The sequence below is a fragment of the Talpa europaea genome (assembly GCF_964194135.1).
Source record: "Talpa europaea genome assembly, chromosome: 2".
Classification (NCBI taxonomy): Eukaryota; Metazoa; Chordata; class Mammalia; order Eulipotyphla; family Talpidae; genus Talpa; species Talpa europaea.
The window spans coordinates 21,834,662-21,856,557 of NC_140068.1; the positions used below are offsets into that span (position 1 = coordinate 21,834,662).

General features: G+C 37.7%; 1 protein-coding gene across 1 annotated transcript in view; it reads left to right on the forward strand.

The window, feature by feature from the left end:
* Nucleotides 1-21,896, forward strand: part of MAP3K5 (mitogen-activated protein kinase kinase kinase 5) — a gene marked incomplete at both ends in the record, with an annotated part of 210,548 nt that overhangs the window by 130,323 nt on the left and 58,329 nt on the right. The window contains 4 exons of the mRNA XM_084228474.1: nt 4,860-4,967; nt 13,491-13,540; nt 15,967-16,062; nt 19,126-19,207. Of these exons, the coding sequence (XP_084084600.1) occupies nt 4,860-4,967; nt 13,491-13,540; nt 15,967-16,062; nt 19,126-19,207 (336 nt within the window). The remainder of the gene's footprint in view (nt 1-4,859; nt 4,968-13,490; nt 13,541-15,966; nt 16,063-19,125; nt 19,208-21,896) is intronic.

The following is a 21,896-nucleotide window of genomic DNA, read 5'->3' on the forward strand; positions in this document are numbered from 1 at the left end:
ACTAGAGACCTTAGGGCTCTGGCATGGAGGTTGCAAACTTCTCTCATGAGGAAAATTCAGCCTACAGTTCATTTTATTTGAACTGAAAAATGTCTTGTTTTATATTCATTTTGCAAGTATAATTCAATTTTCCCATGGGGGTAACACAGTTCCAAAGTTTGAAAATTTAAAAAAAAAAAAAAATAGTAAAAGACGCATAGGAAAAATCTCCCACCACTGTCCCACATCTCTCCATCACTCTCCCCAGGAAACCATTATTATTTTTTCTTACATATTTTCTCATAGTTTCTTTGTATGTGAATTCAGCTGGTGGAGAGTCCAGATGATATACTGAATTTAGAGCTAGTCTGTGTGATTTATGTCCCATTCTGCTCCTTGCTGGTTGTGCTTCCTTGAGCAAGCTACTTAACTTTGCTAAACTTCAGTTCCTTTATCTGCAAAATCAGACAATAATACTAGCACCAACCTCATAGGGTATGATTAGGTTTAAATGAGTTACTATGTTTAAAACTATTAGAATGGTATCTGGCATATAGTCCACACAAAAATACACTATAATTATTTTTCTTTTTTGGTACAAAAAGATATTATATATAATGTTTCATGTCTTGCTTTTTCTTTGACTCAGCAGTATATCATAAAGATTTTTCCAGTCATTATGTAGAATTCATTCTTTTTTTTTAACTATTTAATGATCTGATTTCATGGTATTTACAATTCCATAGTTTTACAAGTGCACATAAATTGCCTAACTCATTTCATTAAGCAAATTATACAATTTAACAATTCATTTAACTTAAAGTATAGCCATTTAGTTTATGACCATTAATTTGTTATTATAAATAATGCCACATTGAATAACCCTGTACTTATACCCTTTTTTGCACATGTCCAAATCTACCTGAAATTTATCTCCAAAGTGAAATGGAATCATAGTCCTTACAATCCTTTTAGGAATTAGAGGCATTCATATTTACACTAGCAATTGACTGCTTCCCTAAATCTCTCCAAATGAGACTTGTACTTTTACTAAACTTTATAGATTAAAAAATGGTATGATTTTTAATGGGATAATTGTAATTAATGTTTTTCTTATTGTGTATGAGGTGCATATGATTAAATTGTAATGTTGAAAAGACTACCCAGTGATTTTTAAAAAATCATAGTCAAAGTCAAAAAAAAAAAAAGAGAATTAGACTTTCAGTACTATGTGAATGATATTGGTATTGCTTTAATAACTATAAAACCTGGAAAAGTCATATAAAGCAACTGTGCAGATATTAGTACCAGTCATCACAGGACTACAACCCTTAGAAGGGAGGTACTTGATTTGAGTACCACCTTCACCCACCCATTGCTCACCACTCATGTGCTCATTTACTGCGTTCAGCCCAAGGGCATGGAGCCCTACCACGCAGTGGCATTCTTGCTGCCAGAGCAAGCAGGGATCAGTGTTTGGAATTCAAAGGCAGCTGGAATATGAAGGAAAGGGTATCGGAGACGGGGGAGTCTTAAGAATGAATCCCAGGATCCTGCATGGGTATTTCCCTTGAGTTCTAGGGCAGCTCCCAGGTAGTAAGAGCAGCATATCATGAAAAAACACAACTAGAGGTCCCAGTATTTGACTAAAATTGGGTTTTGTTTGGAATCTGTGTGGTTTAAATTCCCTTGCTATTCACATCCCGACCAGAAATATCAGAGAGCAATTTTTAGAAAAGCTGAGAGCTAAACAGAAATTTCAGATCTTAAACAATGCAAGGATAAGATGTTGGACTTTGGGTCCAGCTTAGTGACAAGACCTTGGTGAAGACTGCAAGCATTTAGAAACAAAGAGTAAGGAGTAAGGACAAAACTGAAATAGACCCATTCTGACCATCAGGCCAAAGCCTGAATAAAATTAAGCCTTGATAGGATCAGGATGAAGATCTAAAATAGCTAATAGAGGCAGACCCAGAGATGATTTCCATATTGGAGTTACCAGTAAGGACTTCAAATAATGAAGATTGCTATTTAAAGAAAATAGAGGAAGGGATAGACAATGGATGAAACAGTAAATTATTTCAACTGAAAAATAAAGTTTATTAAAATGCCAAGTGGCAAATAAGAAGAGTTCATACAAAAATGGAGATTTTCATTTGCCCTAGGAAAATTGGGATTGGCAACTTGTGACTGTAGTTCTCAAATGCAACAATCTACTGAGCCCACTAGCTGCTGCCATTTTAAATGGTGATTAGAGTCTCATCCATCCTGACCCACTCATTTACCTGTTCCAGCAGGCCCATACCCAGAAATCAGGGAATTTGCTACCAGGCTACACCCACATAGAGAAAGGCAGGCTTCTTGAACTTGTGGTGGTGTCAGTCACAAACTTAGTTTGTCCTAGGGTAGCTTCATACATGACTCACCCTTATGAAAACTGCAGTAGGTCTTGATTAGGGTAATAAAGTTACCCTTCTTTAAGAGTAGCTGTCACTAAAACCAGAATGACTTAGAAAAAATTTTATATGATTACTTCCATTTATCTCAGCACCAAATTCATTCTTATTCCTCCAAGAAACAGCTATGATCCCAAGCAAAAGAAAGCAGATAGAAATTTCTTTGGGAAATTACTTGAGTGGTCCTATCATTTATTATTATTTGAGTTCAGTTTGGTTTATTCCTTTTCCTCATCTCTCCTGTGTACATTTTCTTTCCTTTCTACTTTGAAAAGTAGGAGATCAAGGAGATCTACTTGATCAAGTGGAGATCAAGTATTTTGGACTTAGCAGAAAGTAAAAGACTGGGAACTAAAAGCAAGAATATGTATACTTTCAAGTGAGTTATATCTAGCTGGTTATCTTCAAATGGCCTCCTTTTCCTTGTCCTTTCTCTGTCTCTCTGGGCCTTCCATAAGGCATGCTACAAATTCCTCACATTTTTGTCATTTCAAGGACATGTCATAGAGCTCCGCAACCATCAGACAGTTGTAACTGCAATGGTCTGATGGGAAAACAAAGCTCAGATTTTATCTGTTGGAAATATTTTGGAGAAATATTTGGGATAAAGACATAATTTAAGAGAGATAACCTGGTGCTGTGACTTGGTGCTATTTGGGAAGCTCACTCTTTCTTCCCAATTACTCATTTTAATTATACAAACACAGGAGACTCAGATTTGAGAGCTCTGTTTCTACAAGTTTAGATCAAAAACTGACTTTCATTGTTAATCTGTATTTAACTCTCTCTTGGTTGGAATTTAGACTTGATTCACCTGGTCTGTCCCTGAATCAGAGTGTGTTTCCGTGAGGGCTCTTTCACCATATATTTGTAGTATATTCTATCTTATTTTTATAGCTAGAACCTGACCAGAATTCTGTAAGCTCATAACTTCTTTCTAATCAAGAGTACACTTTGCTTTTCTAAGTTTAACTTCATTTTCTGCGCTTTAGCTTAAATAAGTTTACTGTTAATATAAATTAAGCATAAAATAAATACATTGGGTATAATAAATGGCCAAGAGTGAGTTTCTAACCCACATTCTTGCTCAAGCTGCAATCTAGGTCCTAAGGTAGTGTGAACGTATAATTGTTGGTTGATGGCGCTTTCTGAAAGGGTTTTTTTTTTTCCCTCCTCCACTTTTGTTTGGTAAACTTGCTTGATACGACATTAGTTTTAAAAAACAATTTTCTTGAATTTTGAGCAGTAGAGTAGAAAGCACTATTTCAGTTTTTCTGATACTTAAGTATTAACTTTTCCTTTTAAACATTCCTACTTAAATCTGCATGGAAAATTTGAGTTAGTTAGGGATCTTTCAGCAACTGGACAAATAGTTGCAGCACCTCTGAAATCAAGGCATGTGTGATAACGTAATGTTATTCACTCAAAAAATGAGTCATTAGTAATAACATAACACATCTTACAGTCCTTTGGTAGAGATTCTCAACTCATCATATACCCCTCTTACACCTCCAAAGCAGAGCAAGTTTTATTTCTCTCCTTTTCTATTCACAAGGCTATATATATCATTTTTGAATATACCATTTTATCTTGACAACCATGCAAAAACATTTTTATTATTTTATAGAACTTTGTCAATTCCTTTGGTTTATATATAAAACTTTCCATAAACAAATCACTTTTCAATCCATTTGCATGGGCATGAAAATCATCCCATTACATTTTTATAGTGAAGTGTGGCAGCAGAAAACCTAAAGTGTGTATGTGGTATTCTTTATATGGTATCTTTTCTTATTTGTGTTAATAGAACTATTTGTTTTACCATGTCTCTCCCTTTCTTTTCATATTTATCGAAGTAGATTATGTATTGCTTCCAAAATAAAATGAAAGCTTTACTATTGGTAAATCCCCTGGGGATACCCAAACCAATATATGGACTTCAAAAATACATTTTCAGTTTCTTAAGCAGTAAAAGGTAATGTACTGGGCCTCCCCGGTGGCGCAGCAGTTGAGCGCTGGGTTGCGAAGCTGCCCGCGCAGTGTACTTCGGTCCTTCTGCCTGCTCTGCTCCCCGCTCTGGCTCTGGTGAATTCTCTCACCCTCCCACGCTTCTGACTGTACCCAGTGCATGTATAAACAAAACAAACAAACAGACCAGCAAACAAATAAATAAAGCATGCCTCTATACAAAAAAAAAAAAAAAATGTAATGTACTATTGGAACTTCTGGTAATTATATAATACCATAAAATGCTCAAAGAATTCTTAAGAATGGCAACAGCCAGAATTGTAAATGCTTTATTCCAGCCATGAATCCAGAGTATCATCCCATAATCTCCTGTAGAAGTACTGTGCTGTTATAGATGCTATAAATGGTTTGAAACTTAAATCACTAATACTCATTTATCTGTCTTATGTTTTCAAGGTGTTAATATTAGAACCAACCAAAATCTATCAGCCTTCATACTTGTCTATCAACAATGAAGTTGAGGAAAAGACAATATCTATTTGGCATGTGCTTCCTGATGACAAGGTAAATTGTGCAGTTATTAAGACACGGGCACTAATGATGAACGACTAAACACTCTGCCTGCATTTATTTTTTCCAGCAAATATCTGCATCAGTTAAGAAGAGTATGTACTTACCTTATCAGAATTATACTCTGCAGTATAAACTCCATTAAATTTGAATTAAGGATTTCACTCATTTAATTAAATATAATTGAACTGTTTGGATTTTTATTGTAGATGGCATAACCATCCAGTGTGCACTCAAAATTGCAATATTTCTCTGTTTGTAAATTCATACTATAAATTAAATTATGTGCCAAAGAGCCAATACTTAAAATACATGATTTAAAAGATGCACATCTTAATTGTAGGAAGCCTGGAGGAATAATGCTACTTCCAGCATTACCCTGGTATGATCATAGTTATTACATCTAGCTGTTTATTTAAATAGCCATTAGCTTGGATTAGCCACTTGGATTAGCCACTAGCTCTGAGTGCTGGGCTCAAGCTGAGGGGCCTACACTGCCACTGGTTTTCAGAAGGATTTTCAGTGTTCTCCTTTCTACTCATGGCAGGAATGGAGAGAACTCTTTCCACTCTGTATTTTATCAGTTTAATGCATGTGTAAAACATCTTAGCACTTAAAAAAAACTGAAACTTTTCAGACCTGAGTCCACAAGATAAACAACAGAATGAGACAAGTCTTGATGCAAAGTAGTTTTGGTGATATTTTCTTATTTTTTTGTTTGTTTGTTTTGGCTTTGTTTTCCTACATACCCTTATAATTTTCCTTGAACATCATCCACATGAACAAAATATCAACAAATATTAACTGGGTACATCTTCTGGGGCAGGTATTCCTTGGCACTGTGTTAATGACCAAAGAAATACGTGCAAAATCAGATGTGTGTCCATCTGCTGCTTACCTTATACTTGGGGAGGCAGATAGATAAATAAAATAGATACATATATTAAAATGATGAGATGGGGGAAATGAAGGAGAAAAGGAATTGGGAAATACATTTGGGGTTAGGAGTTGAAATTTTTAAAAATATAGACTTTTGAGTTAATAGACATGGGTTCAGTTGCTACCACTGCCCTTTCTTTCACAACACAACTTCTTCAAGCTGCAGCATCCTCATCTGTAGAATGGGATCATAATAATATCTATTTCAAAAGCTTGTGAAAGCTAAATATGAAATAACATAGGTAGTGTATTCACTGTATAGAACCTGGCACATAATAAGTGCTCAATGTATTTTTTATTTATTTATTTGTTTGTTTGTTTGTTTGTTTGTTTATACATGCACTGGGTACAGTCAGAAGCGCGGGAGGGTGAGAGAATTCACCAGAGCCAGAGCGGGGAGCAGAGCAGGCAGAAGGACCGAAGCACACTGCTGAGGGGAGCAGCGGGCGGCAGGAGAGGTCTGCGCGCCATGTGGGACCCTCCTCCGGTGGCCGGGGAGCAGCCGGGGATCGAACTGGCGCTGCAGGGGCCGCAGGCAGCTTCGCAACCCAGCGCTCAACCGCCGCGCCACCGGGGAAGCCCACTCAATGTATTTTAACAGCAATAATAAAATCACAGCAGTATACACTTGTAGACTAATGCTAACCTTAACCCCCCAGAATTTAACCATGGTAAGTTCTTTAGATGGCGTGGCAGCAATCATTTGGAAGGCCATTGGCGTTGTATTAGGGCACAGTGGTGTTGTGATTTATAGTAAGAAATAAATATTTGGTCTTCAACCCTATTTCTCACCAAGTTTCTAAACCCTTGGAATTTTCTAAATACTAAGAGTCATGAAGGTATTTTTTGTTATAGTAATGAGGTGATTTGGGGAACATACCTAGGGATGGGGACTGGCTGGCACGGGGCTCTACAGGTAATTAGAAGGTTGGAACTTTCAGTCCTATACTCTGACTTCTGGGAAAGGGAAAGCGGCTAGAGGTTGAACCCATTGCCAGTCATAGCCATGATTAATTTAATTAATCCTGCCTATATAATGCAGCCTCTGGAAAAACCACTGGCTTCATACTTTGTCTTCTGTACTTCTTCCATCTGGCTGTTCCTGAATTACAAACTTTTATAATAAACTGGCAATTTAGTAAGTAAAATGTTTGCCTGAGTAGCGTGAGCTGCTCTAGTAAATTCATCAGCCTCAGGGAGTGGTTGGGGCCTCCAATCTACAGCCAGTATGGCGCGACTCCAAGTGGAATTATCCAGAGACAAAATTCAGAATAAATTATGTAGCTCTGGTAAAGGGAAAACCTCAGTTTTCCTCCTCTCATATATTCCCTTTACTTTCACACAGAACACTTTGCTTCTGACACTTCTGGTCCCCAAATGTGTGGAGGTTTTTGTCACAACAAGCAGTTCTTTGCAACAACATGGGGTAGCCTACAATTTAACACAATTATGACACTATCTACCCACTGATAGCATCAGATCCCACAGATTCAGGGCTCTGTCCCACAAGACACCCACTTCTTCCCCCTGCCATTTTAGCAGCCCATTGAAAGCCCAGGTTGTCACCTGTGCTTCTAACCAACCTCCTATAGATCAGAGACTCCAGGGATCCCCTTCTAGGTTTTAAATAATTTGCTAGAGCAGCTCAGAGAACTTAGGGAAACATGTTTACCAGTTTATTAACAGAGGTGACAAAGGATTCAGGTTAACAGTGAGATGAAGAGATACATAGAGCAAAGTATGTGAGGATTTCAGGCACAGAAGCTTCTGTCCCTGTGGAGTTGGGGTGATTCACCCTCTTGCTTATATGTTCACCAGCCTGGAAATGCTCTGAACCCCCTGTTGTTGGGATTTTATGGCATCTTCTTCACAAGATGTGGGATCAATTATTACTCAACCCCCAGGCCTTTCCCCTTCTCTGCAAAATTGGGAGGAGGGGCAAGCAGGGCTGAAAATTCCAAACTCCTAATCATGGTTTGGTCTATCTGGTGATAAGTCCTCGTGCAGGAGCCCATCTGGAGTTGCCTCAGCAGAACAAATGTTAGCCCTAGTGATGAAACCTGAGTAGAAACTTTAGCATGGAGGCATCACAAGTCCAGAAACTGGAGGAGGGGGTAGAAATGATTAACATAATCATTAAATCAGCTATAGAAAAGAAAAATCTGTAGGTGCCAACTGCTACAGCAAGTATCAGACTACTGTAGGAAGTGTCCAGAGATGCAGACCAGAGATGGAAATGGAGGGCCATTGTAGAGAATCAACAGTCCTTGCAAATCAACTTAGTCACACCCTAGGAGTAATTAATGTAACAATAGATGACAATTCCACAAGGGAGTGAGCCCCTCCCAAAAAGACTATATTAGAGCAATGTCTGCACTGGCAAGAGGCAGCTCTCCTGCCTGCCTCTGACTATGCAGGTGCCTTACTTTTTCTTTCTCCTTTTTCTAATAAACCTGTCCTTTTAAACTGTAACCTGTGTCTGCCTGTGTCTGTGCAAATGTCTTTGTCTTTTGGGTAAACTTTCCACGTACCATTGAAAGGGGAACTCTGGTGAAACTTTGCTCAGAGGAAACCCAGAGACCGTGTTAATATGAACCAAACACCTCTCCCAAACGACATCAACTAGCGCTTTTGTCACTTAGGAATTTACAAGAATTTTAGGAGCTCTACATCAGGGATGGTGGAGTGACGATTATTAGAACAAGAGATGGTCCTAGTGCTCGTATCACTTAGGGCATTACAAGAATTTCAGAAGCCCTGTGCCTGGAACCAAGAGCAGAAATCAATCATATATGTTTTGTTACTTTGTAAGTATCTATATATGTTGTTAGCATTGTCTCAAAGTGCACACTGTTTAATTTACATTATTTTATTTGCTATAAATACTTATTAAAGATTTATTTTTCATACCCTTCCCTCATAACCTAGTCATTTTCTTTGACTCTTATAAAAAAAAGTCACAAAAAATGGAAAGTTGCCCCATCCCCCACCTTGTGTTGAGAGAGAAATGAATTGAGGGTCTGGAGATTCTATTAAAACTTTTCAAAGAAAAGTCTAGTGTTTTCTAATTTTCTTTTTTTTTTTTTTTTTAAGATTTGTTTTATTTATACAAGTGCCGGGATACAGGCCAGATGCACAGGAGGATGAGAGGATTCATGAGAGACAGAGTGGGGGAACAGGCAGAATGACTGAAATACACTTCTGAGGGGAGCAGTGGGCGAGACAGGAGAGGTCTGCCGCGCCATGTGGGACCCTCGCCCACTGGCCGGGATCGAACCAGCGCTGCAGAGGCTGCCAACAGCTCATAGTGCTGCACTCAACCGCCTGAGCCACCAGGGAGGCCCAGTTTTCTAATTTTCTTACACAAGATACAGTTAGGTCAGTCTGTAACAAGTCTTTCAAAAAAAATTAAGACATTTCCTTTGGCTTTTTCTCACTTTTACATTATTTTAAAGTATACTCATACATATTTTCCAAGCAGAATTGGAGTAGTCATTCAGTTGAAATTACAAAAACTAAAAAGAAGTTAGGAGACATGCGCATTATTGTCTAGGAGAGCAAATTTTCAGAGGCTTGGTTGAAAAGAGCAAGGTTATGCAAGGACACTTGGAAGCAGAATGGGGCTAAAGGAATTAGCGATTAACAAGGCCTGAAGATTGAGTGGAGAGAGCCAGAAGTTTGTGGAAGACAGAAAAAGCATGGAAAGTAAGCCAGAGATTTTTGGAAAATGAGCATCATTTCCAGCTAGTTGTCATTATTTTCCCCTTTCTGGAGGTTCTTAGTTCAAGAACTAAGAATATTGATTCTCTTATGAGAATATAATTGTAGAGTTTTCTTTTTAATATTATGCTAAGAAATAAATACACTATGATAGAAACAAGTATATTAAGGTTTATAGATTTAGGCTGTGAATTGTCCACCTTCCATTTTTTGCCATCTTTTAATCAAAAGAATTACCTCTATATTATCCCCAGTCCCTGTTGCCTTTATGTGGTGGTAAAAATTCTCCTTGTTCAAAATTCAAGCTCTTTTAAATCAATTACTTTCCATTTTGAATTTATATGATTTTCTTTGTGAATCCTAGTTCTAGCCGTAATATATTCATTACCACTGTCATTTATTGTGTCTGTTTGTTAAAATAGAGTGAGACAGGGTCTCCCTGGTGGTGCAAGGGGTTAAGACACAACCTATGAAGCTATTTGTAGCCACTGCAGCACGTGTTCGATCCCTGGTGAGGGAGCTACCCACATGGCGCAGCAGACCTCTCCTGACTCGCCTGCTGCTCCCCTCAGCAGTATATTTCAGTCAGTCCTCCTGTTGTGTTCCCCATTCTGTCTCTGGTGAATCCTCTCACTCCCCAAACCTCTGGCCTGTACCCCAGTTTTTGTAAGCATAAATAAATCTTAAAAAAAAATAGAAGTGAGACAGTTGGAATATCAGCAAACAATAAAAATAACTGTTGTCACATTAGTTTAAAGCAACTGTAATAACTATAATTAATGAACAGATAAGCAACAGGTTTAATAAGTCTTATGTCAACAGGAAATGGATTGTTTTTGTCAGAATGTTTTGAATTTTTTTTAAAAGAGCAACGGACTGTGTTGCTTTTCATTTATCATGTTTATTTCTTTACTTCCCCTCTGTTTTCTTTCTAAAATGTGGAATGAACAGTTATATGAACTAGGATGTACCTTATTTTGCAATTTTAAAAAGTTGAAGGTCATTATGCCAATTCCCAAGAGTTCAGGGATGCTTAGAGACTTACTCTACATACAGACTTACTCTACATACATATCTACTTACTCTACATACATAAGTACATACATACTTACTCTACATACAACTATCTGTTAACAGATAGTTTCTACTTAGGGACTGTCTACTTGGGAACTCAGTACTTGATAAAAGGCTGATGTGTATGTGAAAGAAAAACCTAGGTTGAGGAAGACAGACTTTTTTTTGCAAGACAGTTTCAGTGGCTGTTATTTAGGATTCTCCTCCTTTCGGGTTTGAAGTTGACATACTGCTGGCCTCTCTGGCTGCTCTCAGCAAAGATGGACATCAGTAGGGTCCAGGTGGAGAGTAAGTCCTGCCCACCCTCCCACCCCTAAGTCCTCACTTCAGCTCCAGCCAATGGCCATTCATAAGAGACCCAGGAAACTTAGTAGGGGAAAATGTGTACCCCAGTCTCAATTTTGATGATGAGATACTCCACCCATTTTTTCTCTAAAGCTCCCCACCAATAGTGGCGTAAATAGTAAGGAAATGCTATAAGAATTTTGGAGGTGAGGTCATTCCGGAGTGGTGATTTTAGTGGCTTAGCAGTGACAGAAGTCTCAGTTGACTTCTCTTGGTTTTTCTCGCATGGTTTGAAATATGATCTCCAAGCATATCACACAGAAGCTTCCAAAGGTCAGGCCTTCTCCTTTGTATCCAAAGAAGCATCATGTGTCCATGTCCAGCCAAACGCCAGTGAGGGAAATGGACCTTCCATGACCAAATGAGACCAATCAGCCTCACCATCCCTAATATTGCTACCTAAACCTGAACAAAATTCATTTTTCGTTAGCAAAGAAGTGAGGACATACATGCCTCCTGCCTAGGGAAACAACAGTGTCTGCCACTTTATAACTCCTGTCCTTTTGCTCAGTATTAACTCCAAGTCCTTATTCTTGGCCTAGCAAAGGCACAGAGTCTAAGGATAAGCAGTTTCTAGAAAATGTTAATTGTGATCATTGAATTAGTTTGAGTGTTGGTTTGAGACTATGAGGGCTAATCATCACTCCAGCTTTGCCAAGACAGGCCCCAGGAACCTTATACCTCACTTGTTAGCTCACTGGTGCCTCCGTGTGGCATATACCATTGTGATGAAGATAGGGGAAAAGGCCCCTTCTTCCAGGTCACTCCATCTCAGGCCCTGGGCTTTACATCACTGAAATGGAATGTTCCCTGGCATCCTTGCAACCTTTCAGGAATCTAACATTCTGGAAATGCTCTACTTCTTTCCTACAAAATCATCCCAATTAATCTGGGAAATCTCTCCTTGGCTGCTCCCAGACAGGGTTGATGTAAGATAGCTTTACCAGTGCTATCTTGGTGTTTGCCAGATGCTGTGTTCAGCTACAGGTTTGCACACTGCCCTTCCAGGTCTGAACTCAGTCACCAGCTCCTGGTCATGCCCTCAAAAAGTAGCTCAGTCACAGCCTCTGAGAATACAGCTGCATTTTATGCATGTGTGTGCAGGAAACAGCTACAGATCCTGGGTCATATATGTTAGAAGGTCACTAAAGCCAGTGGATTTAGAAGGAACTTTCCAGATTATCAGCTGAAGTGACAGGCTGCTGTTTTAATTTAATTCCCTCTGTAGTCTGGTTAAGACAGCCACATCCCATGCAAAACCTGTGTGGTCTCTTCCTTCACTAGGCTTCCAACACAACATTTGTTCTGTGTTAATTTGGGTAACATCCCCATGACCTGACTGTTGTGCATTGAAACTAGTGTTTTAGTAAATCTACTTCAGACTTGAGAGTATTTCTTACACTTTTAACTTTCTTGGTCCTAGCAAAGGTGCTGTAAATGTAAATTGTAATTTTGCTGAGCGAACATTCAGATAGACAGTTCTAGCCATCTCGGTGTCACAGGTTTCTTTACAACCTTTTCACGAGACCAGTCAAAGCCTCAACCTTTTGGCAGTACTTTTAAGTGGGTAGGTAAGAGCTTGTTTTTCTGGTTGTTTACAGAATTGAATGCCAATCTGAATTGACTGCAACATATGTATCAAGTACTTTATTTCCACAGAAATATTTTTTATTCATTCTGGGTTGTCAGATACATTTTTATAGGGAATATAATCCACTGTGTAATTAATTTAGAATCATACGAATTGAATATTGATGTTTAACTTAGCTTTTATAATAAACTCAATAAATTCCCACATTTTTTATTTACTCTGAAAATCATCCATGTTTATCATGTGGTAACTCTTTTATGTTCAAATTTTATTAGTATATTGAATTTTGCATAAATTAAATAGCAACACATTTTACCTACAGGCATGAACACTACATGCATTGGCATACACATACAAACATACTTGATGTGCTACTTTCCAAAGAAATAGAACCACTGTTTTCATTAGAAAATCTAACTAAAGATAATTCAGAAATAATTATCTTGAAAACCTTGGATTTTATCAAATGGGTGTTCCTTTTTTTCAGAAAAAAATAATGCTCAACTATCATAATGAATTACCTTGACCACTGGGTTTTTTACTTAAAAAACAAAGGCACCACAGTTATGAATCTGCTATAAATCAGGTTTTAAAATTTAATGAGCCTGATTCTCCTAGGTTTTCTTGGAAGTTGTTTTATTGAAGTACAGAAATGGTTATGTCAAAGAAACTTCACCCTTGTGGCTTGAGAATGAATTGCAGTTTTTATTCAGATAATCTGTTCATGAAGAGTTGTGCACTAGGAAAAATTTACTCTGTGTACGTGATTTAAAATAATAAAAATCTTGTTTTGTTAATTTTCACTTGGATTACCCACTGATTGCTGCTGTTCTTCCCCTGTGTTCTAGAAAGGTATACATGAGTGGAATTTCAGTGCTTCTTCTATCAGGGGAGTGAGGTAAGAATCCTTGGTAGTTTGTTTACTTCGAAGACTTTTTTTTTGGAATCTATCTTGGAGAGGACCTTTAATCATGATTTAAAAATGCAAAGAACTTTAAGAATGCTTTTACTGATGGCAGTGCTCAGTAGACATTGAGCAATATTGATGAAATATTTCTTCAGTCTCACTAACTCCGTTATGAAAATATTGACACAAAACTGTCACCATTAGTCAAACTGACTCTGCTTGTCACCTACTTTAAATATGGTGACTGAAGGGTCAATGAAGATCTTTATCTGGTGTAGATAAAACTGAGCTATGTGGAGTCCCCTATGTGGGGGCCGGTTGAGCTGCTTTATGTTACAGGATGGTTTTCTGGTCTTTAGGAACCAGAAACTAATCAGGAACTAATCTCTCCATAGACAGATCCAAAACACACTTGCCATCTACCACGCTGTATCCTGTACTTGGTGTTAATTTGGTGAGATTAGAGGGAATTCACTTCTAAAAAGCTTTTCCTAAGGTCACCATTGATGAAGTGTTCTTGAGATGACAGTGACTCATTTCAGTGCCCTTCAGTTCTAATGCTGCCATCGTAATGCCAAGAAATACCAATTCTTGGGATTTAGAAATATTTTTTTTCAGAATCAGGAGTCACTGGTTAGGTGTTTAAATTCTTGTTCTCTAGAGAGAGACTCATGCTAAATAAACTATTGCAAACTTCAAACCAAACTAGTTGTGTTTGCTACTGTTTATCCACTATATAATAGCAATGAAAAAGTACAGATTTCTTCAGGCCACTTATGCAATACCCTGTTGTTTTTTTGGCATAAAAGTATTTGGTTTTGTTGGAGCATGAGCTGGTAAAGCTGTTTGAGTCATTGATAATTGGAGTTTGCCTGGTAAAGCCACCTGTTACCTCATGAATGATCTGAACAAAAGTAAGCAAGATTATGGCTGACTCATTTATGTATCTTTCCAATTGATGCCTTCTCAAATAAAGCTTTATTTTCAATACTTAATTTTTAAGACCAGTCATTACCAAGACGTTCATTTATGCTATATTTTTAAGCAATCCATTTCACTTTATTGTATCTATTTTCCAGTGAATTGATTTTCTTTAATTAGGTATGACATCACTGCTTAACCTTTGCTGTGATTCATGACAGATACATAGAATGCTTCCACATGGCTGCTGAAGATTTAGATGTTGGAAAACTTGAGTTACATAAAATTAGCTCTTCAAAGAGAGCTAACTTTTCTTGCCTTCTTCATCTATAAAGACATGACAAACTTAGAAAATTCAACTAAGTCAGTATTTGTCTTGCATCAGCTCAGAACTTACTCAGCTTCGTCAACGGACAAATGTTGAGTACCAGCTCAACTCAAATGTTGAGTCTTTGAAAGGATACAAAAATGACTAAGATGTGACCTCCACTCCCGAAGAGCTCACAACCTGCCAGAGGAAAAGACATTTAACAACTAATGACGACAGTGTGAGATGAGCAATAACAGGAGTGAGTTCAAAGAATAGGGGTGCAACAGGAAGTCTTTTCTGTGTAAAGTCAAAGTAGGGAAGGGCAATTGGGTAAGGCCTGAATTGAACCTTACATGATGACTAGCATGTCTTTAAAAAGTGCAAAATATATGCATTCCAAATTGAAGAAACAACAGATGCAAAGGCATAAAATGGGCCTTGGCACACAACAGCCCTCATGCCGAGTCTGTCCCATTGCCTGTGTTTGCAAATGAAGTCTTATTGGAACTCAGCCATATTTATTCATCTGTGTATTGTCCAGGCAGCTCCAACTCCAAAACCGAGTAGTGTGACTTACAAAGCCTGAAATATTTATTCTCTGGCCTGTTACTGACAATATTTGCTGACTTCAGACATGAAACAGCCTGGCCTGACTGGTAAACTCGAAACTGTTTTCCATTGCTCTACAGTAACCACTTGCTGATTCCAAAACAAGTGCAATGAATATTTCTTCCTTCCTCTAAAATCTCTACAATGAAGGAGGTGCTTTTCTTATCTCCACAATTGCCTTCCTAGCTTTGAAACCTCTCATTGTTTTACAAGTCCCATAAAATTAATATCACCAAAGTCAGTCAGTCAGTGGGTATTTATGCTTTTCTTTCCAGTACACAGTTCCTTGCTCTTGTAGGTAGGACATCTTACCCAGGCTAGTCTGAAGGAACAGTTAGCTGACATGTGCTTACAACATCCAAGAGCAGCCCATCTGCTGATAGGAGTAGAAGGACAATTCTCAGAATATTGGATAACTTTGGTATGTGGTACGGGGAATATCACTTTTTTAAAGTGTTATTTATAACTTTGTTGTAGACAAACATAATTGGAATTGGATATAAAAAGTATTTTTCCTTTCAGATCTGTAGAAGTATTGGTATTTGCTAGAATGAATCTTTTTTGTTGTTTGTTCCAGTATTTCTAAATTTGAAGAACGATGCTGTTTCCTTTATGTGCTTCACAATTCTGATGATTTCCAAATCTATTTCTGTACAGAACTTCATTGTAAAAAGTACGTATTAGTCATTGTTTATGTGTAAAAGACTGTTCTTACCTGATCATTATTTTTAATTAATGAGTGATCATATGGCTCCTGTAGAGAATTCATGGCTCTGTGGTTACATAAATATCTAATTTCAGCTAATATTTTATAATTACGTGGTATGTTTAAGGGTCACAGAATATGGGGGGGCTCTCTTTAATAAATCTAACTTTTTCTTAGTCATAATTTATTTTTCCACAGGCAGAACATTAACCATGACTTACCAGTTAGATGCCTAAAATTATGTCCCATTTTATAAGTGCTCACTTATTGTATGGTTAATCAAAAATTTTCATTCTTCAATTCTTTTGAATAATCTTACCTCTCTCTGCAGCAGTGGTTCTTAACTCTGGTTCATATTGGAATCAACTGGTAGGCTTTTAAATAATGTCTAGGCCCTGCCTGGACTAATTATATTGAATTTACTGGGGGGTAAACAAGCCTCAGTTAAGTGCCAGTTATCTTGTCTCCACCAATAAAATTCAGCCATCTATGGGCTGCATGGTATGTTTGTGTTAACCTCCTTGGGTATATATCTCTTGGGGTAATAATTAAGTAGGTCAAGTTCCTTTGAACATAGTGCCTGACATGGAGACCTAGAAAACTGAGGGACAACTTAGAAACCAAAGTGCAGATGAAAGTCAGTTTGGACTGAAAATATTTTTCGGGAGTTTTCTTATGCAAATTACCACTATGTGATCCCATTAGAAATGACTGGTAATGCTAACTACAATATATTGGAATTTTTATCTCAGAATTTTATCTTGGTATTTGTTAAATCCACAATTCTTGGCTAGAGTTTTATCTTTATTCTTATAAAATGTGAAGAATAGAGAGTATTTTCAAGGAAAGAGATGTGAAAATAAGAAACCCCCCTAGTACATATATGGTCTTCTTTTTTAATTACATTTAAATTCACAAAATTATTGATTTGTGTTTATTATAAGTAAAATTTGCGGAGTACTTACCTCAGACTTAATTAATATATACTTAAATCTTCAAATAAACCCTTCTATATAGGTAATACTAATACGCTCATTGGAAAGAGTTAAAAAATAGAGCGCTTTGCAGAGTTTAATTAGTCTATAATCCCTTGTAGTCCATAAGAATAGTATCTGTGGTTTGAATCAAACATATGTAACTCCAGAATACAACCTCATAAAAAAATTACACCATGTTTCCATCCACTGAGTTATATTTTACGAAGAGATGCTCATGTTGAAAATGTTAGAAGTCGTTACCCCAATCTTAAAGTCTGTGTTTAAAGCTAGAATTTTTAAGGTTAATTACTTTCTTCTTCCTCTTGCTCTTGTCTCTAACTCATCATGATGCTTAACCATCATCAGAGCGTAACTGTCATTCTAATCTACAGTAGAGTTTTTTCCTTGTCATTGACCTCACATGTGACAACACATCCCAACTCCATAATAGATAGGCTCAAACTCCAAAATGGATTTTGTCTGCCTTGTTTATTATCATATTCCCAAAAGCCAGTACAGTTTTTGTTCTAGTAGACACTGAGTATTTGTTGGATGGAAGGAAAGATGAGTGGATGGAATGGTGAATAGAAAGGGGTGTAGATAGAAAGAGGTTTGAGACAGCATGAAATATCTGAGTTGTAGATAAACTTTCCTTGTCAGAACATAACCTGCTCTTTCCTTGAGCTGGCAGTGGCCTACCTGTGAGATCAGCAGTCCCCATCCCCAGAGTCTCCCTCATTCTAATTCTGTGAATCATTAGCATTGCCCTTGATGGCGAGACACAGCTAGTGTTGCAGGGGGAAATACTGTTTCTTGCTGTATTTAATTTTGTTTTAGCTCTGAAATGGTCTCCAGATAAATTAAAAACCTTTCAAAACTTCCTGAAGAAAACTTTTGTCACTCAGAGAGAGAGGACTTCTGTCACAAACATATACTCTAGGTATTCCTAGCTCACATAAGCATCTCACAGACTGTATTTATGAGATCTCTCTCATATGAGAGTGTATAATATGAGATACTCAGGCAGAAGATTTAATAATCGAAATTAGATGCTGTAATGGCCAACACTGTATCAAATAATCACCTCAGAATTTAAACTCTATTCCAAACTATAGGTATTTTCGGTATGTCACATTTTAAATATTCACAGCAGCAAAACAATATTAGCTAATGTATTATGAGTGCACTATGCTCAGGAATTTACAAGTATCAGCTCAAGTTTTTCTCATAATGACCTGTGCAATAGTGAATTATATTCCATTTTATAATTAAGGGTGAGATTCAAAGAGGTGGAGGAGCTTACCTCAAATCACATAAATACCAACAATCTTGGCATGATAACCAAGTCTACATTCATAACCTTTCAGTGAATTTGTTTAGCTTCTTTGTTCTAATTCTATAATGTATTATTTGAAATGAGACATTTGATCAGAAATTTCTAGAGAATCTTACCAACCTATGGTATTTTTTCAAGTCATATTCTTCTCACTGATGCTGATTATTGAGTGATTTGATTTGATTTTATCTTTTATGAAAGTAGCATTACAACATTAATGTTTGAGGTATTCATCAAAATCAACACATGCATATACTATATTCAGTTACTGTTAAAATTCCAACTCTATCCTTCACCATACCATTGTCACCCTTTCCCCAGTTCACCCACCACCCTATCTCCTTTCCTTCCACTAATTGATTATAGTCCAAACATTTGTTTTTGTTTTATGTAGTTCTTCTGTTTGTGTTCTCTATATATCACATGTAAGTGAAATTATGTGATGTTTTTCTTCTCTAACTGGTTTATTTCCCTCAAGTATAATTCCCTCTGCTTCTATCCATGTTGTTGAAAATGGAAGGTTTTATCTTTTTTATAGCTGAATAGTATTCCATTGATTTTAGAGACTCTTTTAGCTTCTATTTTTTGCTCCAAAGTTACTTGCTTACATTTAATATTGCATGTGAATCAACACTTACATTTAATTATGTATTGATTAATACTTACATTTAATAATGTATATTATTACTAGTGACCATCTACCATCTTTCATTGTAGGTTTTTTGAAATGGTGAACACCATTACTGAAGAGAAGGGGAAAAGCACAGAAGAAGGAGACTGTGAAGGTGACTCCCTGGAGGTAACAAATTTTGTTTCATTGTTGAGTTTACAAAATTTCTGTGACTGATTTTTTTAGCCGAACTCTTTTTTTTTTTGTCCCAAAAAGTGAGTGGAATCCCAAAGAGTAAATCCAGTGATTCGAGAAAACCACTCCAGAGGTTGGCCTCATCTCAGAGGCTGTGCTGTTAGACCTCAGGGTGAACCTTCAGTTGTTTGTTGTTGGTTTTTTTTATTTATTTGTTTTCTTTCATCATTGTTCATTTTTTATACAGTAATTGGTTTACTCCCCTCAGGTATAATCCCCATAGTTCTCCCACCACCATAGCACCCATGAACCATCACCATAGTCTTGTACTCTTCACGCCCGTTTTGAGCCTTCCTTATTTCCCCTCCCGCTACTGTGTGCCTCAGATATATGATAAGCTTGCAAGTTTTGTCTTTTTCTTGAACTTTTGTTCGGTTTCTCTATAGTCCACATCTAAATGAAGTCATCCTATGTTTATCTTTTTCTTCAAACTTATTTCACTTACCATAATCCCTGAAGCACTATTTACAATAGCCAACATATGGAAACAACCTAATGCCCCAAAATAGACAAATGGATCAAGAAAGCTGTGGTATATATACACAATGGAATACTACTCAGCAATCAAAAAAGATGAATTCAAGCATTTGCAGCAACATGGATGGAGCTGGAAGGGATAATGAGCCTTCACTTTAATGTCACCATGCTAATACCTAAAACAATGTCTAATAATTATTATTAGTTTTATATAAAACAGATCTACTAGACTTGAAGACAAGTGGATGAACTTGAGGTACTTTAATATATTCAATAGGACCAGTCAGTATCCCACCATGAGACTAAAAATTGAGAGTGGGGGACTCTGAGATCACATGCTTTAAGGACCATGCATGCCAGTAGCTGCTGGAATCCATCTCATCACCACTTGGAGAGCAAGTACCTAAGAATGAAACCAAGAGAAAGCAAAAAGTAGGAAATATGAAGAGATAGGGTGCTGATGACCTCAATAATAAATACTGTTTTAGCCCCTAAATACAGTGCTACCAGTTTGAGTTGTTTCCCTCATTTGAAAATGATAGTGCTGAATAAGTATTTGTTATTCTTAAAAAAAAAAAAAAAATATATATATATATATATATATATATATATATATATATATATATATAGGGCCTCCCCAGTGGTGCAGTGGTTGAGCACTGGGCTGCAAAGTTGCCCGCAGCCTCTGCAGCGCCAGTTCCATCCCCGGCCGCCGGGCGAGGGTCCCACATGGCGCGCAGACCTCTCCTGCTGCCCGCTGCTCCCCTCAGCAGTGTACCTCGATCCTTCTGCCTGTTCTGCTCTCTGCTCTGGCTCTGGTGAATTCTGCCACCCTCCCGCGCTTCTGACTGTACCCAGTGCTTATATAAATAAATAAATAAATCTTTAAAAAAAAAATACTATGCCTTCAAAAAAAAATATATATATATTATATATATAATATATATATAATTGACCTATTTAAAGGCTTAGCAGGGAAGGGTGTGTGTGTAAAAAGTAAGTGTGTGATAGTGACAGTGCTTAACCAGAATATAATCTTTCCCTAATATAAAAAACAATTTTGTAATTCCTCTGGTTAAAAAAAGTAGCAGGGACGGGAAACAAGTATCTGAGAACCCTTTTCAGAAATACGAAGATCAGTATTTTACATATCTAACAGTGAGTGACTACGCTTTATCTATGAGGGTGTTGACTACCCTCAATGCCTGCACCACAGTACCCGTACACGTGTTCCATTCTCCTCCCAGTTGTGTGCAATTCAGATAAGCAAAATTTAATGAAAAATTTGAATAATAGAACTATTTTTGGCCTCATTTGTATGCTATACAAATAACCTGAAACAGTGGAAGATTAATGGAATAAACAGAGGAGGTAATAGTAGTCATCGGATAATGCTGTTCTTCCCCATAAAAATCCTTTCCTTCTGCCTCAGGTATGACTGGGTGCCAACTTTTAGATTGTGTCCTTTTTCTTTCTCACATCTTCTGTGTGAATTAGATCCTTCCACCACTGCCAGGGTCAATGCCAAGTGCTTAAAGAGTGTTGACACTAGCACTTGAGTTTCTGCAGTGTCTGAAGGATGACACTTCTGTAGATATGACAGACCACTGTGTTCTTCAAGCTTTTCTCTGTGTTTGACCTAGGGCAGAATTCTGAATGCAAGCAATACTGAAAATTAGATTTTTAATGGTTTTTTTAAAAGATTTATTTATTTATGCATACAAGAACTGGGGTACAGGCCAGAGGTGTCGGGTGGTGAGAGTATTCTCCAAAGACAGAGTGGAGGAACAGAACAGGTGGAATGACAAATAGCTGAGGGGAACAGTGGGCGAGTCAGGCGAGGTCTGCTGCACCATGTGGGTAGCTCCCTGGGCAGGGATTGAACTTGTGCTGCAGTGGCTGCCGTTAGCTTCACAGGCTATGTCTTAACCCCTTGCACCACCAGGGAGGCCCTATATTTTTAATGTTAAAGTGAAATTAAAGGGGCCTCCCCGGTGGCGCAGCGGTTGAGCGCAGGGTTGTGAAGCTGCCCGCGGCCTCTGCAGCACCGGTTCGATCCCCTGCTGCTCTCCGGCCACCAGTGGAGGGTCCCACATGGCGCGCAGACCTCTCCTGCCGCCCGCTGCTCCCCTCAGCAGTGTACTTC